Here is a 27121-nt window from a genome sequence, read left to right as displayed (position 1 = left end):
AAGATGAAATACGTTTCCCTGTGTTTTGTATCAGCTTATTTCTTCCCATGCTTCTCTGAGTTTTTCATATTCATTGTTTTTTAAGGTACAGTAATATTCCATTACATTCATGTATCAGAATTTGTATAGTTGTATTCTAATTGAAGGGCATTTACTTTGTGTCTAGTTTGCTACTCTACAAAGTGCAGTTATAAGTATTTTGATGTATGAGACTTGATGTTGACCTTTGTGATATATGACTAGCAGTGAGATCTCTGGGTCACTTTTTTTAATAGTATTTTGGTTTTTTCCAATTACATGTTAAGATACTTTTCAACATTCATTTTTTGAAAGATTTTGAGTTCCAAATTTTTCTCCTCTTTTCTCACCCCTCCCCAAGACAGCAGGCAATCTGATGTAGGTATATGTGCAATCATTTAAACATATTTCCCCATTAGTCATGTTGTGAAGGAAGAAACAATAAAAGGAAAAGAAAACAAGCAAAAATAGTATGTTTCAATCTGCATTCAGATTCCATCCATTCTTTCCCTGGATGTGAATAGCATTGTCCATCATGAGTCTTTTTGGAATTGTCTTGGATCGTTGTATTGCTGAGAACAGCTAAGTCAATCATAGCTGATCATCATACAGTGTGACTCTTACTATGTACAATGTTCTCCTGATTCTGCTCACTTCATTCAACATTAGTTCATGTAAGTCTTAACAGGTTTTTCTGAAATCTGCCAGCTCATCATTTCTTATAGCACAATAGTATTCAATTACATTAATATACTACAACTTTTTCAGCCATTCCCCAATTGATGGACATTCCCTCAATTTCCAATTCTTTGCCACTGCAAAAAGAGCTGCTATAAATATTTTTGTACCTGTAGGTCCTTTTCCCTTTTTTATGATCCCTTTGGGATACAGATCTAATAGTGGCATTGCTGGATCAAAGAGTATATATGGTTTGATTACCTTTTGGGCATAGTTCCAAATTGTTCACCAGAATAGTTGGAAGAGTTCATTGGGGTCACTTTCTTAACATAATTCTAAATTGCTTGTCAGAATGGTTGGACTAGTTCATAGCTCCCCCAACAATGTATTGATCTTTCCACAATCTTGCTCCCATCATTAATTAGTCCCATAGTTTGTCATTTTTTGCTAATTTTCTGGATATGAGCTGAAACAGATTTTTTAACATTTTAATTTCTGATTATTAGTAATTTGGAGCAATATTTCATATGGCTGTTAATCATTTGCAGGTCTATTTGTTCACATACATTGATGACTTATCCTTTAGAGAGTGACTTTTGTTCTTATATTTGGTTTATAGCTTAGATTTGAGACTTTTATCAGAGATATTGGATGCAAAGGTTTTTCCTCCCAATTGACCATTTCCCTTCTTATTCTAACTGCACTGATTTTTCTCATTTAAGCTTTTCAGTTTTATATAATTGAAATTATCTATTTAATCTTTTATGATTATCTGTATCCCTTGTTTCATTAAGAATTCTCTCCTTGGTATAGCTGTAAAAGGTACTTGATCTGGTTCTGTTTAATTTTTTTTATGATATTGCCTTTAATATTCAGGTTACATAAGATTTTGATCCTGTTATCTGATATGTTCGTTTCTAACATTGTGTCACTCATAGATTTGGTAAGGATATGATTTATGCCTCATTCAAGTCATTGATGGAAATGTTAAAATGAACACAGTCAACAGGCTAGTAGCTCTGGTGTGAAGGCTTACTAAGTAAGCCCTTTTCAGGTCTGCTCACCTCCTTTTGGTGTCTGCTTGGCACTGAACTTTGACCTGTGGTTCCAAGAAGCTGTAGCATGCACAGTGTCCACACCCTGGTAAATTATCTTGGCAGACAGGCTAACCCAGGTTGAGGGTTACAAGCAGGCCTTAAACTCTTTGAGTGAGGGGGATATCTACCCTAAGCACGTAAAGACTTCTCCCAGCAGAATGGGCAAACAAGAACAATTTCTTCCAGTGGTCACGAAGGCAGCTAAAAGCAGGCATTGTAAAGCCCTTGTAACTTGGTCAAACCTCACATCAAGGACACCAAGGTCATCCACTGCATCTCTGGCCATTACCAGTCAGTCGTCTTAACTTTGTCTTGCCACTGGACTTCAATGACTCTGGAAAAGAGAAGGAGACTGACAAACTTTATATAATTCTGCCTTACTTAAATCCAATTCATGAACTAGTCAAGATGTCACTCTGTGATGTTACTGATTATCTTTGAAAATGAAGGATAAATAACATTTCATTATTCCACTTCAGTCCTCTCTTCAGGTTGAAATTACCCAACCACTCTTTGGATTTTGTCATTCAACTAGTTCTGAATCTATATAATTGTATTTTCCTCCAGTCTGTTCACTGCTAGGTGACACAGTGGAGAGAATGCCAGGCCTGGAATCAGGAAGATTCATCTTCCTGAATTTAAATCTGACCTCAGGCACTTGCTTGCTGTGTGATCCTGGGCAAGTCACTAATTTTGTTTCCCTTAGTTTCCTTATCTGTAAAATGAGTTGGGAAGGAAGTGGCAAACCACTCCAATATCTTTGTCAAGAAAACCCCAAATGGGGTCACGAAGAGTCAGACACGACTGAAATAACTAAACAACATGTCCTCTAATCCATTTCTACCTACCATGTCTGCAAGGATGAAAGATTTTGTTAAAAGTTGTAGCATTTTCCTGATCTACCATGGTACTGAACCAGTCAAAAAAAGAAATAAAGTTAATATAGCAGAATGTATTCTTAACAAACTCATAGTAATGTTTCATCATGACTGCTTCTCCTTCTGAGTATTCACAAACCATCCTTTCAATAATCTATCCTACTATTTCCACAGAAGTTGGTGTTAAACTTACTGCTCTATAATTTGAAGTATCCCTCTTTTCATTTTTGAAAATTGGAACATTAGCCTACCTAAAATTTCACACCTTTCCCATTCTCTATGATTCGTCATATCATAACTCACAGTCACATAGTGTTTTATGGTCTGAAAACCATTTTCCTCCTAATAACTATACATTAGTGCGAGTATTATTATCCCTCTTTTACAAATGAGGAAACTGAGGCCACCAAGGCCAACCTTTGAATATTCCAATCATGAATTTGTTAAGTAAGGCTAAACACATGGATTGGTATAATTCCTTTGCAGTAAAAACCCGAACTCATGAATATTCATCAGCAATTCCAGCTGTTTCCTCTCCCACTTTGGGTGAAAGGGCTTAATCTCATCATCCATTTCCTTTAGCTGTCCTGGAAGCATAAAACATGAAACTACCACCATATTATCACTTCCTGCTCTCTCCATTACTTCTCTTCATCATGGAAGAAACATCACAGTGTTTCTTCTACTCAAGTTCATGGCTTTTCACAAAGGTGAATTAACTTCCTGAAGCACAGCCCTACCCTTTATCTAATTTGTTCCTTTTTAAGTATGTCTGTGACCTTGAACAGGATATTTTCTGTGGTAGAATCCCTTCCTCCCTCCACCTCTTGGCACCTCTTCTATTCTTTCTCCAATACCTGCTGAGCTTTTTAATAGCTGGTCTAGCAGCTATGTCTGAACTCTTTTCCTTTTTCCCCTTTACTTTTCAGCTTTTAACTCTTAATTAGATCAGTACCCAGGCAAGTAATTTCCAGGCATTATTTGATGTGTAACATCCCTGAGTATGAGCCTGTTCACTTAACAAACATTTTCAGAATGTCTATTGTGTGCACGTAATCATATACAGAATTTAGGTAAGACACAGCCCTGCTTCTCTATGTCTTAATCAAGGTCCAGAAAGTTGAATCCCATTATCTGAAGCAGTTTTCTAAGCCATCTGTTCACTTCCTATATCCTTCCTTCTGGATCAAAATCCCTGGCTTCACTTGGTGACAATAATAAAAATAATACCCTCATGCCAAAATTCTCATTTCTTAGTGAGGTCTTCATAAATTCTAAGGATTATTTCAGAGTTCTTTCTGATGACACATTTCATGCCCACTTGAAGAGTACATGGCAGTTCTCAGACTTGACACATTGCTAGGTGTTTTCTGGCACATTTCAAATGTATCTGTCTGTGAAACATGGTTTATCTCCTTATTGGATATAATAAGTCAACTGTCACTTCCTCATCTTTAGCAGAAAGTTACCTACTATCACAACACACATATTCTTCCTGGAGTAGTAGCTGCTTATACTTTTGATGTCATCTGTTGACATCTCACCTCCTGAGAAGGTCTAGATCTGACTCAATAGTCAAGAAAATCCCTTCATCCTGCAAAAAGCCTGATCTTGCCATTTCACTTTCACTACTCTATTCTCTGGATAAACGCCAATATTTGTAGTAGGTTGCCATAGTTTTCATCCTTTTTTTCTGTAATGTCCTCAGATGTAATGTTTTATTAATAATTTTTATGTTACATTAATTAGAAATTTTATGAACAGTAACATGTAGATATCTCCCTCCTGCTCCCCTCCCCAATCTTTAGTGCAGGAAATACTCTGATTCTTGTTCAAGTTAACTTGGACCTTACAAGAGAATAAAGAAGCTCATTTACCTGGAGAATGATTACTCAGTTGGTGTCTGTTGTTTTTTTTTTTTTTTTTTTTTTTCCTGTTTCCTCTAGGTTTGGGCAGCATCATCTGAGGTAAAGCATCGGCCACCATCAGATTTTCTTTGGAAGGAACAAGACAAGTTTATAACAAGTCCCAACTGTACAACCATCCTGTGTAAACCTAATGGTGAAGTCAGTGTTGAATTCTTAACAGTTGATTATAACTTGATATATAGACCTCCCAATGTTCCCAGATTACTTTGACATATTTAAAAGTTTAGCAAGAAACACAACTGAATACAATCATAGATTCAGACAAATCAGCAGCATCTGCTCTCTGACACCAAATGTGCCAAAATTGGAAAAAGACCATAAAGAACAGAAAACGTCCTGAATTTGAAATCAGAAGAGCTGAGTTCGAATCCCTGTATAATCTTGGACAAGTCACTTAACAGTATAAAATAGGAATTTTATGATGTGGAGTGTGCAATGGAGGGCAATGAGGACTGTATACAATGCCTGGACATCTACCTACATTATCAATGATATTTAGGTTCAGGGTAGAGAAATACAGGAGGGAAAAAAATCAGAATGGGAGGTAGAATTCATTATTTCAGGCCTTTTTTGTGCTATCTTTGTCCCTAGTAAAATACCTAAAGGGTATCAGGAACAGTAAATGGTTGAAGGGTTTTGTGGCTACTGTAAAAATCCTGTATTTCTGTCTCACCTACAGTCTGATTTACTTAATCATATTGCTACTAATACAGTAGGTGAATAAGAATTTCCTTCAAGATTCATAGATTTGTAGAGTTCATCTAGGCCGGGGGTGGGGAAACTGCAACCTTGAGGCCACATGTGATCTTCTAGGTCCTTGTGTGCAGCCTCTTGACTGGATCAAGAATAAAAATAAAGAAAAGAAAAAATTATTTTCTTAAGGGGATTTGTTCTGTGAAGTTTGGATTCAATAAAAGGACCTTGAAGGCACTTGAGGACCTAGAGGGTCACATGTGACCTCATTCCCCACACCTGATTTAGGTCAATCCCCTATAACATGTGAGAATGCCCTCTGCAATATCTCTGATAGTGGTTCTTTCAGTCTCTCTTAAACTCCTTTATTGAAAGGGAACTCACCTTTATGTCAAGGCTCTTTGTCTCAATGGTGTGGGAACTCTCTCCATACACAGACTTCAGCCCTCCCATAGCTCAGTGAATAAATCATAGAGAGATATCTGAAGCTCAGTGGCTTGCCCATTAGCTAATCGTAATTGGAGACTGGATTTGAACTAAGATCCCCTTGCCTACAAGTCCAGGACTTAAATCTGTCATGCCAGACATAAGATCTAATAAAATCAGTTATCACATATGCATTGAAGTGGACACTTGTTCAAGGTAATGAAGGTGGGCATATTTAAGAGAGAACTGGCTATGAAGACTGCTATTGAGCAGACTAAGCTATAGCCAGTCTGCATTACAGTATAAAGCTTTGAAAGGCTTGAAGTAGCATCTTAGGGATCAAGGTTTCCCTACCATCTTGACAGTCTGTTCAGTCTCCTTATAGGACCTACTTGCTTCACTGGATTCTCAAGGGTAGCATTGATGCACCCCATGAAAAATAAAGACAGGGGTTCTCATTAGCCTCCTCCATAGAGGGCTGCAGAAATGACTAGTGCCAGGAATCAGGGTCTCAAGTATTTGAAAAATACTTTTTTTTTTCACCAGGGAACTTGCCTGTTCCAATAAACAGCGATCCTTGGGGGTCTTTTATCAGCTTTCATATATGTCTCTTTAGGGCTTTTTATAAGGTTACACTAAATTTCCTAGTATTTCTGTAAGCTATGATTTGAATGCCCGAGGGGGGGGGGAAAGGAGCCATGAAGAGAACTTACGTTATTTGCCTAAGGCATCAACCCAGAAATCCTTAGCTGAGCCTGAAATACAACCCAAGAGGATGCTGTTCCCAAGCAGGCCATCAGAACTCTCTTCCTCAACTTCACTGTTTACTGCATCTTAATTATACATTGTACTTAAATATCTCTTTTCATTTCAAGATTCCAAGTACTTTGTAAATGGAAATTCTAGATTTTTCTTTTACATATATAGGCACAGAGATTTTAGATAACTTTTTCAGAGATGAAGAGGCCCAGATCAGAGCTCTTTTTGGAAGAGGTCTCAGTTATTGGCACTGAAGCTTCACATACATACTGTATGTTCTGTACATAGATACATATATACATATATATAGTCTTGAGCCATATTTTAATACCTATGCTTAAAGGGAGCCAGCCATTTCTTGTGTGTTCTTATTTACCCAAATTTGGGTGGAAAGTTATATAAGAAGTGATAAAGATGAGATCAGAAGAGGGAAGAACAGGGAGCAAAGTGCAAAAATTGTTGTGCTCCTTTTACATAGAATTTCAATTGTGGGGGGGAGGGGGCAAAGGGGAGGAAGCCTAGAAATCATCTCAATCACGACCATAGAATTTAGAGCTGGAAGGGACTTACATAGAACTACTTCAACCCATACTTTTACAGATGAGGAAGCTGAGGACCAGAGAAGTTAAACCAGCTTATCCAAATCCATTGTATGAGTCTGATTAGAACCAAAACTTCTTTACTCCTGGTCTACAAAGGCCAATAAAATCAAGCAGGACTTTTATTTCATTAATAAAATCTTCATGATACTTCATGAAAGTCCTACTTTTAAAACAACTCTTTGTGTTTTAATAAGTTATAGGGTATTCCTTAAACACTAGCAATTAACATTAGTTTAAGATAAGGACACTATACTCATTGATAGGGTAAGGAGATTCAAATAGAAAGTTTATAAATTCTGACTGTATCTGTAATAAAGATATCTTAGATAAGTCATAGATCCACAAAATCCCATAATTTAAAGGATCATCTAAGACCATCTAGTATTACCTGTACCTGAATAATTTAATGCCCTTTACAGCATATCTACCAAGAGGTCATTCACTCTTTGCTTGAAGACTTCCAGTCAGGGGGAGTTCCGTGTCTCCTGAGTCAGCTCATTCCACTTTTGGCTAGCTTTAATTGTTAGGACACTTCCTTATAGAAACCTAAATATGACTGCAGCTTCTACCTATGGCTCCTGTTTCTGCTCCTAAGACTAGTCAGAACAGGTATAACACCTCTTCCATGAGATAGACCTTCAAATATTCCTTCCAAATAGTCCTTCAAAGACAGCTATGAGGACAATACCCTAATATTCTCTTCTCCGGGCTAAACTTCTCCAGTTCCTTTAACCAATTTGATATAGCATGTTAAGGGCTTTCACCATCCTAGTTGCCCTCCTTTGGCTGAATTACAAATGACCAATAGCATTGCTAAAATGTAGCAACTAGGCCTAGACCCAGAACTCTAGTTGTGTTTGACTAAGACAGAATATAGGCCCATTTCCTTCTTCCTAGAAATTATGCTTCATGCCCTTTTTTAGTTGAATTAGCTTTTTGACTATCATATTATACTCTTGACTTACATTGAATTTGCTGTCCACTAAAATCCCAGACCTTTCTCAAATAGACTTCTGGCTAACTCACATACCCCTGATGTCATACTTAGAAAATTGATCATTTGAACCCAAGTGTTTGGGTTCAAAATATTAAATTTCATCTTACCAGATTTGGGCCAACGTTCTAGCCTGTCAAAATTTTGTTGAATCCCGATTCCATCATCCAGTGTGTAAGGAAACCTTCCTAACATTATGTCATTTACAAAGATGATAATATAATTATATGAATTCCAAATTGGTTGATTGACTAGACTGGAAGGGCAGTCACTGTCAGCTTAGCAGTGGGTCTCCACTACAGTGCCCCAGGGATCTGCATTTGGCCTTGTGCTGTTTAACATTTTTATCAGTGACTTCATTAAAGACATAGAAGGCTTGCTTTTCACATTTTCAGATGACACACGGCTAGAAAGGATAGCTCATAAACTGCATAATGAAATCAGTATTTAAAATATGCTGGCAGGCTAGAACATTAGACTGAAGTGAGTAAATTAGGTAAAATATAATAGGGATAAAAGTTTTACATTTGTTTTTAATAAATTGATTTCACAAGTACAAAATGGAGGAGGCATAATTAGATAGCAATTGTCTGAAAAACATCTGGTGTTTTTTTTGTGGATAGCAAGTTCAATGTAAGTAAACTGTGAAATGAAAGGGAAAAAAAGAAAGCTAATGTGATCATGAGCTACACTAAGAGAAGTAGATCTTCTGGGGATAAGGAAGTGATTGTCCCACAGGATTCAACCACAGTCAGATCACATGGAAACTATTGTGTTCATTTCTGGGCACAGAAGTTTAAGCAGAACATTGATAAGCTGGAGGGTAACTGGAATAATAAAGGGCCTTGAGTTTACAAGTCATATGAGGATCATTTGAAAAATCTGGATATGTTTAACCTGGAAATGTAAAGATTTTGTTTGGAGTAAGCAGAAATTGCTGCAGTCAAGTAATTACGAGGCTATCAAACGGAAAATAGATTTAGTTATTACATTTGTTCTGTTTAAGATCTCAGGTCAGAAACAATGGGAAGAGAATGAAATAACCCCTGTTCTCAAAGAGCTTACATTCTACCTGGCAAGCAAGGGAACGTTTCCACCTCTACCCCAGTGGCAATGAGCTTCTGCATTTACAACTAAGAACTTTTCCTTTGAAAAGTACAAGTTACTGAACCATCCCTTAGTAATCCCAAAGCTTACTAAAATGTCACTCAGTGGTTGCGATTATGACCTGTTAAAAAAAACTCTTTCTAGTGTATAAGTTGTGCAGTTCTATAATCAGATGAAGGACTGCTGCTGATACACTCTTTTTTCCCCCCTATTTTTCTTTTTTGGTGAGGCAGTCGGGTTAAGTGTCTTCTCCAGGGTCACACAGCTACTAAGTGTTAAGTGTCTGAAGTCATATTTGAACTCAGTCCTCCTGACTCCAGGGCCAGTACTCTATGCCACCTAGCTGCTCCACTGATACACTCTTATAGTTTGGTCACAGTGATCTATGAAATCTTCCACGTAGCAAGAAGTTATAATGTGTGTTGGTGCAGGTTATATATGCTCCCACCCAAAGCTCTTTTGAAGAAGTAAGCTTTACAAATATCTAATAGAAAATTTGAAGACCTCATAGTACAGAAGCCCAAATCTGCAAATAGTTAGACATGAATTACCATGAACCACATTTTAGGGCCCTAAAAAATACCCTCTTCAGCCTGGACAAAGAGAAGTCATGCACACATTTTAAACAGTAGAAAGTATGACTTAAAGCCCTAAAGTGCCTTTTCACTGACATGAAGAATATTAGCTAATAGTCTTAACAGAACACTGGAAGGGAAATCAAGAGAGCTCACTTCTATGCTCTCTCTCCTAGTAACTAGTCATGTATCTATAAGGGCTTTTTTTTTCACTCATCAGTAAAATGAGAGGTTGTATTAAATAATTGCTAAGATTCAGAAATTTTGTGAACCTTCAAATAGACACTAGCCATAACCCACACTATTCCCACTGTCCACATTACTACATCATACATACCACTTCCACAGACTCTAACGAACAATTTGGATGGTCTGGGCACAGTGGATAGAGTGTCAGGCCTGGAGTCAGAAAGACTCATCTTAGTGATTTCAAATTTAGCCTCAGACACTTAATAGCTGTGTGACCCTAGATAAGTCATTTAACCCTGTTTGCCTCAGTTTCCTCATCTGTAAAATGATCTGGAAAAGGAAATTACAAACCATTAGAGTATCCAAGTGGGGTCACAAGGAGTCATACATGACTGAAAAACAACTGAATGGCAACAGTATGGTTGCTCTACAGGAAATCAATCTCATTAGCTACATAGCCAACTTTTAGAAATGGTATTGAAATCAATGATGGTATTTCACCTTATTCTATTATCATCATCAAACATTTATTGAGCGTGATACTGTCTTCTAATCCTAGCACTGATCACTGGTTCAAAATTTAGACAACAGAATCACAGAATTTGAGAATCTGAAAGCATCTCAGTAACCATATAGTCCAGTACATACACAAAAAGTACTGTACTTTATCCAAGAAATGCTTGTCCAGTCTGGGTTTCAAATCCTACCTCCTGTGCTGACTATGTGTGTGACCTTGGGCAAAACACTTCCATTCCTGAGCCTCAGTTTCCCATTTATAACTGAAGGAATTGGATCTGGTGCCCTCCTATCCCTTTGATTTCTCAATCAATTTTTAGAATACTGGCTTAGGCCTTGGGGAGAAAAACATGATATATATTCCCTGAGTTGGAGGGGCCTACAGCTATAATCTTAGATGTAGACATCATCTAGTGTAACCACCTCCTTTTATAGATGAGGAAAAAAGAGCCCCAAGAGGAAACACAACGTGCCCAAAGTGGCACAGCTAGTAATTTGATCATCTAGAATTTAAAGCCATGCCTCTGACTCCAAATCCAGCACTTTTCCATGTGCCATCCTAGAGAGAGATATTCAGAGATGATCTGCTTCTCAATAGAACTGACTACAGTGGCACTTCTGACCAAGAAATAGACACTTGGTTGCCTAAGAAGTGCCATCATACATAAGGGAAAAATGGAATTTTCCCACTCAAATCCACTAAATTTAAATTTATATTTGATATTCCACTTTTTCCTTCTCTGTATTTAGTTGTGTTAAACATCGGTTGTAGTATTTATTTATTTAATTTGTTCATTTAAAGTCAAGAGAGTTGTATTTCAAGTGAGAGGCATGGGTTCAAATCATAGCCCCAAATTTTCCTAATTGTATGACATTATGCAAATCGTTTGTACCTTCCTTTTCCTACCATCATGTTTAATTTCTTCATATCCAAAATGGGAATGGCTGTTGTCCTTTAAATTTGAAGAGGGCCAAAATGACATCACTATGTCAGGGTCAATGTACAGTGTGTCTGACTGTGGCTACGCAATCAGTATGAGCTCAGAAGGCTGGCTGTACCACAGGTCACTCACAAATAATCCATACGAACATTTGGAATGGAGATGTCTCTAAATCTGTGCATCTCGTGTTTCTTTTGAACTACTGCAATTTTACTTTGCTCGTAGAGCATTCTTTGATGTGGTCTGATCTTTCTGGATAGTCCTTTGTCAGTCTCCCAGTGAATTCCAAAGTTCTTCAGATTGACCTTGAGAGTGTTCTTGTATCATCTGACCTCTTGCCTCATACGAGTTCCCTGTAAAATAGTCTTTTAGGCAAACATATGTTTGAACAGTGTGGCCAGTACATCAAAATTGTGCTTTTTGCAGTAGGGTTTGAATGCTTGGCAGGTCAGCTTGAGAAAGCATCTCAGTGTCCAGCACCTTATCTTGCCAGATGATCTTCAGAATCTTCCGAGGACAATTCAAGTGGAAGCAAATTCAGTTTCCTGGCATGGCACTAGGATACTGTCCAGGCTTCACAGGCATACAGCAATGAGGTCAGCACCATGGCTTTTTAGACTTGCAGTTTGATAGGCAGCCTTAATACCTCTTCTCTCTCACACTTTTATTCTGAGCCTCCCAAACACTGAGCTGTCTGGCAACATGTGCATCAACCTCATCATCCATATAGACATGCCTGGAAAGTATCCTAGTAATGTAAGTGAACTTATCCACAGCATTCAAAATTTCTCCAGTTACTGTAACCGATGGCTCCACTTAAAGACGGTGTAGTGCTGTCTGGTGAAGAACCTCTGTTTTCTTGATGTTGATTGTCAGACCAAAAGTGGCAGCAAAGCGTGGGAGCAGGGACACAGCCCTGCTTTACTCCATTGCTGACTAGGAAGAGCACATGAGCATTACCCATTATCTAGAATGAATGCAAGCAAGACACCATGGAATTGGCATACAATACTAATGAAATTTTCTGGGCAACCAAATCTTGCCGTGATCTTCCACAAGCCCTCATGACTGACAGTATCAAAGGTTTTGGTCATATTGATCAACGTTGAGCATAGACCTCTGTGCTCCTCCTGGCATTTCTGCTGGAGTTGTTGGGCAGCAAACACCACATCAACCATTCCTTGGCCCTTTCTGAAGCCACACTGGTTGTCTGGTAGATGACCATGTTCCAGGTGCCGGATCAGCCAATTAATGAGGATTCTGTCAAGAATCTTACCAGCAATGACTAAGAGAGACTCCCTCCACTGTGATTGTCACAGGACAGTCTATTTCTTTTTCCCTCATAGAGATGGATGGCATCCTTGAACTCATGGGATATAACCTCCTCTTGCCATATAACCTGGAAGATTTCAGTCATCTTTTCAAAAGTTTTTGTACTTGTTTTGTGTTTCAGTCACAGGGTAGGATCCTTGTCTGCTGCAATAAGCAGACCATGGTTAGGTTAGGTGAAACAGACAATTTTAGGTTACCTTTTCTAGCCCCTTACATCAAGAGGTGAGCAATGCAAGCCTTTAAAAGGCTGCTCAGACACCGAGGGGGGCTGTCAAATCCCACTGCTACTTCAGTCCAGTGAGAAGACAGCCCTATGTTCTGGGCTGTCTGAGTGAAGAGTTGTGACTGTGGCTCCCAGTCTCTCCACACCTGTTGCTTCATCACTTGTCTGCCCCACAGGACTTGGAGGTAATTTAAAATGGTAAAATGGTGTGGGTGATGTCTTTTGACTCGCACATAAATTGAATTTAAGTAAGTCAGAGTTGTGCAATGTCATCAACCTCACTCTCTCCCAGAGTCATTGGATTCCAGTTGCAAGACAAAGTCAAGATTAGTGGTGAAAGTTCAGGATACAGTGGCATACACCTTGGCATTGTTGATGTCTAATGAAGCTCTAAGTGCTCCACAGCACCCGCTTCCACCTTCACAGCTCATTGGAACATCCTCCCATTCCACCAATAAAGTCTTCACTTACTTGGGGTAGACATCCCCCAACTCACCAACAGGTTTGAAGCCCATCAATTACCCTCAAGGCTAAGCCTTCCTTAGCCTGTCTACCAAAATGGCTTTAACAGGGTGTGGCCAATACGCATGCTATAGTTTCTTGGAACAACAGGTGAGAGTTGGTTGGCAAGTGGACACGAAAGGTGGGAAGTGACCCTAAAAAGGACTTGGCAGCCCTCATTCTAGAGGTACTAACACCTTGTATACAAACAACCCTTAACACCTTGTATACCCCAGAATGGGAATAATAATACAACCAATGCCTACTTCACAGGATCATTATGAGGAAAGCATTTTGGAAAACTCAAAGTGTTATGTAAATGGGAATTACTATTATTAATCCATGTAACATTTTCACATTGTTGCAGCTTAAGTCCAAGTTCAAGTTTTATAAAATTAAAAGTTGAAAGGTGCAAATGAGTAGTTTTTGTTTAGTATCTCTCTATTTTAAATATACAAGTTGATATTAATGTTTCCTATGAAGAAAGATATAATTGTGAGTGCCTAGTCAGGCTTTAACTTAATTTATCATTCTAATAAACACATAGAACATTTAGGAAACTGAAACTCCCTCCCACTACTGTAGGTGAGTACGTCAGCTTTGTAACTTTCACTACCTCTTAGCCTCCCAACAACCACCGCTGCTTTGTTGACACGTTAGTGTCTTCTTCCACTTCCCCCGATTCACCCATAACCAGGAAGAAAATGGAAATAACCCAAAGGATTATAGAAATACAAGGCATTTGTGGGTCCCACCAAACATTTGACAATTTCACAAGCCTGAATTGGAAGATTGTGTCCTCTATGAAACTGTCTCCGGTGGTGTTGTCCTTCACTATAACACATTTAACTTGGCATCATAAAATACCGAGGTGCCATGGAGGCAGAATTTTCTGCAACTAAAAATGTATATTTATGAAAAGCAATATAAAAAATTATTTTTCCTTTCACTTCCCCTTCATGTTATACTCCTGGCAACTTCCTCTGTTACCTGCTCCTACTTTGACCTAACAGTCATTGATACAGAGTTTCACTGGTTCTCTCTTCCCATTTCCACCCTAAACTTACATTGCTGAGCAATATATACCCTCTTTCAAACTTTAAAATTAGATTTAATGATATATAACACAATTCTGGTCATTTCTTCAGCACATTTCATTGTAATAGGCCTAAGAAATTAAAAGAATAATTCTCTTAAATAATATATTACAGTAATGAACTTCTCTCATTAGGCCATTGCTTGGTATACTCCTATCCATTGGAAACAAGCATGGGAGGGATTTGACACTGACAAAAAATATGACAGAAGCCCACTGGCCATTTCATCACCTAAAGTACAAATGAACCGGGAAATACCACCTACAGTAATCAAAGTGAAGCGAGATCAACAAACCACAACAATACTGGAGGAGCAAGTTCGAGTTTTTCTTAAGAGGTACATACTCTACTTACCTTGTTCAGTATGGTAGTTAACTAAGGACTAGCCGAGCATCAGGCAACAAGATGTTATCAGATGGAGAAATAGACCAGTCGAGGTAAGATAAGAAATAACATGGGCTATTGCTCCAAATTTGAAAAGGATCCATGTTGTAAAGTGCTATATAAATGTGAGTTACTGTTATTAATCCATGTAACAGCTTTTACTATGTTATAGATGTTTATATTGTTACATGTTGCAAGCATAAAAATATAACAGTTCCCAACAATAGGCACATATGTAAGGAGAGGTGGTATCTAAGGATTTGTGTCATGCAACATACCCAAATTTTTTGGCCATTTCATTGCTCCATTCACACCTCTACAGAGGCAGCTAGATGACTTGGTGGATAGAGCACTGGGCCTCCAGTCGGGAAGACCTGAGTTCAAATCTGGCCTCAGACACTTACTAGCTGTGTGACCCTGGGAAAATCATTTAACCACCTAGGAGATACCCAGGTGGCTCCGTGGATAGAGCTCTGGGCCTAGAGTTAGGAAGGACCTGAGTTCAAATGTGGTCTTAGACATTTACTGACTGTGTGACCTTGGGCAAGTCACTTAACCTGTGTTTGCCTTAATCTACTGAAGAAGGAACTAGCAAACCACTCCACTATCATTGCTATAGAAACAAAAACCATGGACAATACTGGCATGCTATGGGCCATGGGGTCATGAAGAGTCAAACATGATTGAATGACTGAACCACAACAAAGAGGTAAGGTACTGAAGCTGCTAAAGAGGTGAAACATTCAACATTTCATGCCTAACATTGAGTACTTAAATTCATACTATAACTGGGTAGGTGGAGGGAAAAAACTGCTGAAACTGAGTTTGCTAGAAGATTCCTATTTTAACACGGATCTTGTTTTTATATCTATACAAAACATTCACATCAGTTATACCTCTTTAATTCCTGCTGATAAATGAATCTTAGAGACAGGACCATTTTCTTTGCATCTGAAATGCAATTTTAGATACCACAATCTTAACCAATTTGCATAGTTTCTATCCATGTACTCTTTAGTTATTTGTCTGTTATAGAAACATAATTTTGCTTTTCATTTTTCTTTTACAGAGAAAAAGAAATCCCACCAACTCTTTTCCCCAATCGCAGTCCATGGGGCTTTAGTAGCAATTGTCCTATACATCCCAACTATTCATTGCTCAGACCACTTACTGTGGGCAATGATGGGAGCACATTGTGCAGACAGTCAAGGTTACAATCAGCTAGACCTGACCCAATGCCAGGTGAGTCAAGAACCAGTTATCAAAAAGGAAAAAGAGGGACAACATGAATAAGTTTCTACTGAAATATATAATCTCCGGGAGGAAGAGTTGAATAACCATCCATCCTCAACTTTGTGACCCTCAAATATGCCATAATAAGGTTATACTGATATTAATTTACTTTAGTACAATCCCTTGCTTCCTAACTGGTCTCAGTGCATCCAGTCTCTCATCTCTATTTGATCTTCCCTGTCACTATCCAAGTGGTATTTCTAAAGCACAGATCGAACCCAAAACCTTCAGTTAAGGAAGGTACCCAGGTCAGCACTCTCTGTTCCCCCCCACCCCCCCAGCAGCACTCCTCTGGACTTCTCCATGCCCCAAGGAACTTCATCCTACAAGATCACGTCTGCCCTGGTCTTACATATCATGAGTACCTTCTGACCCTTGGGACTCTCTGATTGGAAGGCAGATTGGAGAGCCCCCAAGATCTCTATTTAAGGAAGGTGCTCAAGCCAATTATTTCCCATTTCCTACCCAGCTGCAGTCCCTCAGATTTCTCCATCATACACCTGTTCTGGGTACCATCTCTCCCCTGTCCTCATTGTTAGCTTTCTTTGGTAAGTTGTCTTCATTGTGATTGTAAGCTCCTTGATAGTGGGGGCTGTATTTCTTTTTCATACTTGTATCTCCAGCACTTAGCACAGTACCTGGTACATAGGCACTTAATAGATGTTTATTGACAGACTAACCACATCCTTCTCTGTTTAAGAAGCTTCAGTGCATCCCCATTGCCTTTAGAACAGAATCCAAACTCTGTTTGGTATTGAGAGCCTTCTCAATCTGTCCCCACCCTAGTTTTCCAGTTTTATTACACCTTACTCTCATCTTGTAGTCTGTGCTTCAGCCAAACAGGTCTGCTTGCTGTTCCCTGTACTTGATATGGTATCACCCACTTCTGTGCCTTTGTTCAGTCTGTTCCTGATGCCTGAGATGCTCTCTCTCCTCGCCTCTGTACCTTGGGACTCCTTGCTCTCTTCTAGACTTAGCTCAAATACAACCTCCTTCAATAAGACACTGTTCCTGATTCTCACAATTGTGATTCCATTCTACCTACCTCCTTCATTTTGTAGTTATTTGTCCTGTATTTCCTTCTCTGGGAACATATTGTATCATTCCCATAGAATGTTAGCTCCTTGAGAAAAAGGACTAACTTGTTTTTTATTCATAGTCACAGCACCTAGTATACAGAAAGTGATTAAGATTTTCATATCCATTTGTTGCACATAGTAAGAACTCAAGAAATATTTGAATAAATGAATGAAAAGAAAGACAGCATCTAGCAAGTGTATGGTTGGATTGTCTAACAAATTATTGTTTTGTAAGATTTATTTTGAGCCTGAAACAAAAGTGTATTTTTCTTGGTCACTAGGGTAGAAAAACTATCCTTTTAGGTTTTATTATAATGAAAAGCTATCAATCCCAGCTGCTTAACAGAAAGATATTAATTTAAGTCTTCTCATAAAGACATCAAGGGCCTGTCCTGATCTTCAGAGTCACAGCTAATGTATGGTCTAGCTTAGGAGCCTTCTCACTTACTCTGTCATTGTCTATACAGATGATGTTGCCATTCAAAGCATTTCTGCCATTGATTAAGGCTCCTTTGTGGCAAAGAGTCCACAAACACATCCTCTCCATAGGGAATGGTAGAAGGAACTGAAGATGTAACCTAAACAGAATAAATATGTTCTCTTCAAATGTTTAAAAGGCTAGCATTTGGAAGAAGGATTAGACTTTTCCTAATATCTCAGAAGAATAGAACTAGACCCACTAGGTACATGTTAGAGACTAATGGAATATGGTTTAATTAAGAAAAAACTTTTAAAAATTATATTAGGATGAAAATGAACTAACCTGTGGGGCAGCAATTTTCTTATCAATGAAAGAGTTCATTCAGAATTTGGATGACCACTTGTCAGAGATGTATAAGAGGAAGAATACATTTCTTTGCAGAGTCTGGGACTGGACTAAATGATCTTTGAGGTCCCTTCTGTAGTCTCTAATTCTATAATGAGAGTCATGAGAAATCAAGATTTGGAATGTGGAGTTTTGTTTTGTGGACACATTTTCAGAAATTCACCTATTTTGTAGATTGATGGACACAGATACCAAGAGTTCTATAATTTTAACACAACATTATTAGGTACTTATTACTACTGGGAGCATACCTCCTGTAGTATTCACTGAATTGGGCACCAGAAATTTGCCCCCAAAGTGTCAAGGAGGAAAATGGATTATTAAATAGAATAGTCAGCAATATAACTTACATTATACAGGTCAGTCTCAAAGTCAAGATTTTATACAGCACAACATGACCACCTAGAAAAGGCCAGTTACTTGGATCATTTACAACCAGACTGAACAAAATACAATGACTTGACACTGATAGACTGAACAAAATGCTCTATTTTCTGTGATCGCATTAGCTGCACTAGAAAAATTAACAAAAAATTTCAGTCCAAATAAAACAAAAAATTTCTCATCTGTTCCTTGCCTGAGATCACATGTTCCTGAATAACAACTCTGGGGTTTTCCCTCTAGTGTTTATAAGGAATTTAGGTTAAAATACCTCATATTCCTAAGGATTGTTTTCAGCAATGGACAGACAAGTGAAAATCATTTTTATGTCTTTTCTTACAGCTGAAATAATTGAACATTTTCAGATATTTCTGCCTAATTTCAGGGAATTGGTTCTAAGAATAAAGTGATAACATAAGTGAAAGAGTGATCACTTCACTATAGTGAATTATACTACTGTTTAAACCTCACTTTTAGAAATATAGACAATTGGTCATCCACTTAATTCACTAGGTAAAGATGTAATTTCAGCAAATCATCAGGTTCAGATCAAGTCACCTGGTCCTAAATGTTTTAGACTCAGATTACCTGAGAAAGTACTTCTTCTATCTCACAAAAACTAAGGCAAGCTTCACAACTACCACTGATAATACTACTTCTAAATTTCAAGAAATTGTGGGTGTGCATTTTCTATAAATGTTTCTTAGCTCCAGAAAGCACTTTTGTTTCTTGACCAACTTTAATGTTTATCTGCTTTTTGGGAGAGAGGAGGGGGAAGTCAGGATTAAATGACTTGCCCAGGGTCACACAGTGTCTGAGGCTAAATTTTAACTCAGGTCTTCCTGACTCCACAGCTGGTGCTCTATCCACTGTACTACCTAGCTTTCAATGTGTAATTTAAAATAGACCTTTTAAGGGTCAGTTCAGGGTTCAGTAAGCTATAGTCCAGTAGTTTGCTGACCTCTGCTGAGATATACCATTTCAGATGTTTACAGCATATGTTTTATGTAAACATACAACTTTTGTCCTTTGGGGATTATTTTAAAGATGAGAGATTAACAAGCTAGATCCTCTCAATGACAAAGTTACTCCTTATCATAAATTAATACATCTTTGGCAACCAATTTAACTCTTTCAGACCAGTAACTTAACTATTTAGAAAGTTAATGCTTTGATATACTGAACAGTACAATAATTGTCTCATTGCATTAAAAAATAGACACAGTAGGGGAAAAAGAAGTTTTATCTCAGCTAGCTACGTGGCAGGACGTAAGTGGAAGTAACATCACAAAGGCATTGAATAACTCAATAACTAGAAAATTATGTTCTGTATTACCTTCTGAGAAATTGGAACATACCAAATTGCTGTTTTCCTGCTCTAGTTTCTAAGAAAACTAATTTTTTTGGTAGAATGATCATTTAGAATCTTGTTTGTAGATACCACAGATTAAGAAGTTACCTGTATGATGTTATTTGAAAACTTACAGTAAGATCTTTCTGCCCAAAATGGTTTTTCTCCCTCCTAGATGCCATAGAATTTAAAATTGTACCATTAGAGATCCATTCCTTTGGTTTTTGTTTCCTTTAGTCCTTTCATAAAATGCAAACACTTCTGAGAGGGTACCATATCAAACAAGTCCACACTGAAGTTTTTATGACTTATCAGAAATCACTTCCCCATGGCAGGAAGAATTTGTTGAACAGTGAAATCAGCCTTTGAAAGCTGTGCTGTTCATGAGCTACTGTTTAACCTTTCTGAGCCTCATCTATAAGATGCATTTCATTGGGTTATTTTAAAAACACTTTGTAATTCTTAAAGCACAATATAATTATGAGCTATTATTTGACAAGAGAAAAGTGCACATTGTTGAGGGATGTCTGAAGACTTCACCTAATTAACCCAATTTATTTATAAGGAGATGTTGCATATTCAGCTTTTACAAGAAACTATATCCTTTCTAATACCTTGTCACTTTATAAGTTTGGGGTTTTAAGACCAATCACATAGAAAGTGATTATTCCATTCATTAAACTTACAAGCAATGTGATAGAATAGTTGGGAGGATATTATACTTGAACTTGATAAAGATATGGATTAGAATTCTATCTCTGATATCTACTAGCTATGTCTTCATGGGCAAATCATTTAATATCTCTGAAACTGTTTCCTAATCCATAAAATTGGGATGAAAGTATTTGTATAATGTAGTACACAGGATTGTTGTAAGAATCAAATGAGATAAATGCTTTGTGGTAGTCAAATGTCAGATATTATTATTTGGATAACTATTAGTATGTAGTCTCCTTTCCAAGTAGTAGTTATTATTTAATTTATTTTCATCCCCTCCCAGCATAATGCTGGGCATAGAGTAGGTGCTTAATACATGTCAATTGAGTAATTGTCACAAAGAAATTAGAGCTGTCCAAAAATAAAGTGGACTGCCATAGGAGGAAGTAGGTATTCCCTCACTCGAGGTCTTCAAGCAGAGGTTGAATGATCACTTCTTGGGAATGTTACAGGTTTACCTGAGTTCTCCTTGAACTATGAGTATCTGTGAATAATGATCATTGCCTTTGGATATGTATAGATAGATTAACATAAATAGAGTTCTGAATTTGGAATCGAGAAGACTCTTACTAACTGTGTGACCCTAGCTAAGTCACTTAACCTCTCTAAGATTCAGTTTCCTCATTTGTAAAAGGAAGAGGTTAGACTAGATGACCTTTCAGATCCTTTCCAGTTCTAAATCTAGGATCCTAACTACATAGGCTTTTCTCAGATATGGAGAGAGAGAGAAGAAGAATATAATCCATGATCAAGTAATATGTCTTTTCCTTTAAAAAAAATTTAATTTCGTTAAATACTTCCCAATTACATGTAAAATATGTTTACCATTCATTTTTTACAGTTTTGAGTTCTAAATTCTCTCTCCCTCCTGCCCCTCTCCCACCTCTTGAGAAGGCAAGTAATATGATATCAATTATACATGTAAAGGGGTAGCCAGGTGGCTCAGTGAGTAAGAGCACTGGCCCCAGAGTTGGGATGACCTGGGATCAAATCCAGGCTCTGATACTTAGCACCACACCCAGAAATAACTGGCCGTGTAACCTTGAGCAAGTTACTTAACCCCAATTGCTTTAAAAAAAAAATAGAGATCAGCCCAGGAGAGCAGTTTTCCTTAATAATTTCTTAATGTCTCATGGCATCATTAGCTTCCGCTCACCCAATTGATATTTTTAAGGTATCATTTTCTTCCCTGAGCTTTTGTACCTCTTTTTCCATTTGGTCAATTCTACTTTTTGAGTTCTTTTCATCAGTGAAGTTTTGTACCTCTTCTTCTATTCAGGCAATTCTGTTCTTTAAGATATTGTTTTCTTCAGTATTGTGTATGCCTCTTTTACAAGGATGTTAATTGTCTTTTTCTTTCCTCACTTTCATTTCTTTACCTAATTTCTACTCTACCAATTTTATTTTATTTCAGAAATCACTTTTAGCTCTTTCAGGAATTCTTGTCAGACTTGTGTCCAATTTACATCTTTCTCTTTGAAACTTTGCTTATAGCTCTACTGACTTCATTGTCTTCTTCTGAGTTTGTGTCGACTTTCCCTGTCACTATAATAGCTTTTTATGGTCCTGTTCATTTTTTGTTGTTGTTTGCTCATTTTCCCAGCCCATTTTTTTTTTTTTACTTTGAATTTATGTTAAAGTTGGGCTCCGTTCCCTGGTGAAGAAGGGCACTATCCCAACCTTCAGGCTTTTTCACACTGCTGTTTTCAAAGCTAGTTCAGGGGAAGAGGGGCTTGAAAGTTTTCAGTGCTTCCAAGGTGGTGTAATTTGGGGAGAGGTGTGGTCACTACTCTCCTGGACTGGGCTCTGGTCCTTACTTAGGAAGAGCCCCTGGTTTCTTGGGATTTGCAATCATTACTGCTCCTCAGCGTTCCTGTTCCCCTGGAACCAGAAGTGATACTGCTCTTCAGAGCCCCTGCTCCCTTGGGACTGGAAGTAATACTGTTTTCAGGGTCTCTGATCCCTTGTGACCAAAAGCAATACTGTTTCTCAGGGCTCCCACACCATCTTAACCAAAAGTGTTCCTTCCCACCCTTGAACCCAGAAGTGGCAGTGGAGCTGCCAAATAGCACCTTTTTCTGTATCCTGTGCTAACACAAGGGTCACCTGTAATTGCTTTCTGACTAATTGGTAGGTGCTTTACTGCCTCTGGCTGGAGAATTCCTAAAATTGCTGCTGTTTCTGCTGCTACCACCTACCTCCACCATTGGTGTTGCATCCACATGGGCTCCAGGCCAGTCACAACCCCGTGTCACAGATCTTTCTTTCCAACCTCCTAAGTTGTATTGGACTAGAATAATGTCTCACCATGACCTTTTGTTGGCTCTGCCACTCCAGATTTCAATTTGAGGTGTTATTTTAAAGTTGTTTGGAGAGGAATGTTGGGCTAGGTCAGCTAAGTGCTTCTTCTACTCTGCAATCTTGGCTCCTCCCAGCAAAAGACCCCTTTTCTACAAAAATAGTAACACTCTTCACTAAAAATCCTACTCCATTGACTCATTGTAGCATGAAGTTGACACTGGATTTGGGGGATCCATACCAGACTATTTGTGGCTTCTGTGGAATGGGATTGTAGGAGAAGAGAGAAATAAAATGAGTTCAATAATAAGAAGATTGTGTAGGTGGTTTGGAAAAATTTGGGCTTATGAATAAGATTCAAGATTGAATTTGGGAAAGATAAATTTGGGATATATTAAGCAAAATATGAAAGGGAATAGTCTCTCCAGGTACAGTTTTTACTTCAAGTTTTGATAAGAAAAAAGCTAAAGGAGAAGGATGAAGTAAGGACAAAGTAAAAGCCTAAAAAGAACTCAAGAAGCTTTGGACTTATCAAGAAGGCCAAAAATTGGGTTTGTTCAAGAGAAATTTAGGAGAAATGAAGAAATTTCAAGGAGAACAAGGTTCAGGTTTAGATTCTATTCCTTATTTTTGGCTCCTGGGAAGAAGGTTGAAAGAGGAGCAGAATTAAAGAGGATTAAGCAATAAGGAGCTGAAGAAAAGGAATCAAGGAAAAACATTCAGAGAAGGAAAAGGAGAAAAGGTCAGTAAAGGCAAGTTAGAAAAAGTAAGTAAAACAAGTAAATTGGTAAATAAAACATAGAAATTGGTGGAATATATTTTAGGACTAGGCCCAAAGGATAAAGGAAGTATAGACTGTGTTTATCAAGTTGTGATAAAGGAAAGGAAGTTGGTTGTAGCAGTCAAGGTATGGAGAGATTATAAAAAGTCTAAAAGAAGGTATACAAGAGGTGAGATGTAAACACTAATAGGTAGTTTGGTGGGTATTTTTGTTTCGTTTTCTTTTTAAGGCTGAGATGCTCAATCAGTATGGAGATCAGGGAGAAGAGTTTGCTATGACTTGCATGGATTGTGTGATTATATTTTTACCATAGTCAACTGACCTATGTCACAAGTGGGATGTCTCTCCAGTTTATCAGAGACAATATAGTGTTCAGTGAGATCGCAGGGAGGATCCAAAGTAGACAAGGGGAAACTTGATCATTGTCAGAACGTTAAAAAGTGGAAGATTGTCAATCAGGGCAGCCATAAACCTAGAGCAAAAAAAGAAACTATTTTTAAAGAGGAATAACTTCTTGTCCTTCAAGGAATGATAAAGTTAAGCCACAGAATCAATCATGTGAAAGAACATTACAAAAGAACATTGAATGAAAGGGTCAGATGAAGAAAAGAAGAATAACTTCCTACTTGAGGATATGGAAGCAATGACAATAGTCATGACTGTTGTCTTCCTGTGAGTGTGAATCCAAGATATAACAGAATATCTCCCCAATATTTATCAGAACACATAATTTACCAATTTCTGGTGATTCACATGGGCAGAAATGATACTACCAGAAGAAACCTAAAAAGTTTTACCAAAAATCACAGACTCTAAACTAAAAACCACAGGAACACAATTGATTATCCTCAGTGCATCCCATCAAAAGCAAGGAATACCAAAATAAAATGAAAAATGTATCTGCAAAGTGAACATCTGGCTAAAGAAGATGGTGTTTGAGAACTGGATCAAGATTTCTGGATCCTGGCTCAAAGTGTAGTAATGCCAGATTCTTGAGAGTGCTACTACCAAAGGCAGGCAAGAAACGTATTTGCCTGGAGTCTGACAAATATAATCAAGAGGGCTCTAAACTTTAAAAAAGTTATGTGAAAAGAGATGAAATACCTTTTTTTCTCTAACATAAACTATAGATACTGGAAAAAGTTGAAAGAAAAAAAGCACTTGTAAGAACAAAGTTCACAAGAGAAAAAAAATTTTAAAGCTACCAGTAGGAAACTCTGTGGCCTCCAATCTATGCACAGAGGCCCAAAGTTTAATCAGTAAGAGAAATTAGAAATCTTAATGCAAGGAGACGAATTTAACCTTAACATTTCTCACTAAGACATAGTGATTTGAAATATAACTGAAAGGGGTGGCTAGGTGGCACCGTGAATAGAGCATCACCGGCCCTGGAGTCAAAAGGACCTGAGTTCAAATGTGGCCTCAGATGCTTAACACATACTAGCTGTGTGACCTTGGGCAAGTCACTTAACCCCAATTGCCTTGCCTTCCCCCCTCCAAAAAGCAAAAATAAATAAATATAACTGAAATATGGCCCTAAAAGCTCCTCATTCAAAAAGGAATAGAATAGGCAAAAAAGGAATGGGGAGTAGCATTGTATGCTAATAAGGTATATTCATGTGAAAAAATCCAGGAGCCATTGGGGGAGAAGGAGAAAGCATGATGTAGATAGAGCATTTGAGTGAAGACCAAAGAAGGCAGAAACAAAAAAAATGGTTTCATTATCAGACTGTACTACAGACCACCCAGACAGAAAGAACAATTCCAGAAAAAGCTCACAAGTACAAGTTATGTAGTGCTAAGAGGCTCGTTTTCTGTGTATTTGCTAGAGTGCCCTTTCTTCCAAAAACAGACTAGCTAATAACTGATTGAAATGCCTTAATGAGAATTTCATCCTTCAACAGCTGGAGGAACGAATAAGTAATAATTCTGTGCTGGATATTCATATCACTTAACAGGGAGGAACTGATGTTGTAGAGGTGGGAATAATGGTAATATTGGGTTGAAGTAACTGCTTGTGCCTAGAATTTATGATAAGGGAAAGAGAGAAATGCTGGAAATAGTCTGACATGTAGCCTAGATTTCCTTTTTTGACAATTTACTAAACTAAATGATCAGAGGACATTTGTAGATATAGCTTACCTATATTTTAGCAATGCATTTGATTAAAACTTTCTTAGTAATTTTGTACAACACATAAAAAGATATGAACTATTTAAGTCAAATCTTATTATCTTAAGTCCTAAGGAATTAAATGACTAGACTCTAAGGTAGTTGTTAGTTATCCAATGTCATCTTGGCCACAGTAGTGAAGTGTTACAGTTTTGTACTTGACCCTGTGATGCTTAACATTTTTATCCCCTAAATATTATATGTTTGTCCAATTACATGTAAAAACAATTTATAATATTGGGGGTTTTTTATTTTGAATTCCAAATTCTCTCTCTTCCTCCCTTCTTAACCTCCTCCTTGAGAAGGCACATAATACATGTGCAGTCATACAAAACATATTTCTATACTAGTCGTGTTGTAAAAGAAAACAAAGAACAAAAAAAAAAGGAAAAGGAAAAATAAAGTTTAAAAAAGTATGCTTCAATCTGCATTCAGATCCCATCAGTTCTTTCTCTGGAGGTAGATGGCAGTATTGCTGAGGATAGCTAAACCAATCACATTTATTCATCATATAATATTACTGTTACTATGTATGATGTTCTCCTGGTTTTCCTGGCTTCGCTTTGCATCAATTCATATAAGTCTTTCCAAGTTTTTCTAAAAGTATCCTACTTATTTCTTACAGCATAATAGTATTCCATCACAATCATATACCACAACTTATTCAGTCATTCCCCAATTGACAGGCATACCCTCAATTACAATTCTTTTCCACCTCTAAAAAGAGCTACTATATTTTGTACATATAGGTCCCTTTCCTTTTTCTTTTTTCTCTTTGGGATACAGACCTGGTAGTGGTATTTCTGGGTCAAAGGGTCTATATGTTTTTATAGTCTTTTGAGCATAGTTCCAAATTGCCCTCCAGACTGGTTGGATCAGTCCATAAATCCACCAAAAGTGTTTTAGTGTCCCAGTTTTCCCACGTCCCCTCCAACATTTGTCATTTTTCTTTTCTGTCACATTAACCAATCTGGTAGGTATGAGGTGGCACCTGAGTTGTTTTAAATTGCATTTCTCTAATCAGTAATGATTTAGAGCATTTTTATAAGACTAGATAGCTTTGATTTCTTCATCTGAAAACTGTTCATATCCTTTGACCATTTATCAGTTTGGAAATGACTTGTATTCTTATAGATTTGACTCAGTTCTGTATATATTTGTGAAATGAGACCTTTATCAGAGAAATTTGCTATAAATTTTTTTCACAATTATGACTACTAATTATGTATTTCCCTCCATCCTGTTTTTCTTCTCTCTCTCTCTCTCTCTCTCTCTCTCTCTCTCT

At 37.7% G+C, this 27121-nt stretch overlaps 1 protein-coding gene across 1 annotated transcript in view; it reads left to right on the top strand.

Annotated features, from left to right (window-relative positions):
- LMNTD1 (lamin tail domain containing 1) overlaps positions 1 to 27121 on the top strand; it is a 102879-nt gene that overhangs the window by 58167 nt on the left and 17591 nt on the right. Inside the window, exons 6-8 of the mRNA XM_069106814.1 lie at positions 4618 to 4737; positions 14689 to 14891; positions 16008 to 16180. Of these exons, the coding sequence (XP_068962915.1) occupies positions 4618 to 4737; positions 14689 to 14891; positions 16008 to 16180 (496 nt within the window). The remainder of the gene's footprint in view (positions 1 to 4617; positions 4738 to 14688; positions 14892 to 16007; positions 16181 to 27121) is intronic.

This window comes from Petaurus breviceps, unplaced genomic scaffold, assembly GCF_028583685.1.
Source record: "Petaurus breviceps papuanus isolate PSGF00001 unplaced genomic scaffold, PetGlider_PUasm1.0 81, whole genome shotgun sequence".
Taxonomy (NCBI): domain Eukaryota; kingdom Metazoa; phylum Chordata; class Mammalia; order Diprotodontia; family Petauridae; genus Petaurus; species Petaurus breviceps.
Note: the sequence above shows the minus strand (reverse complement) of the source record. Positions and strands in the feature narration are given on the sequence as shown.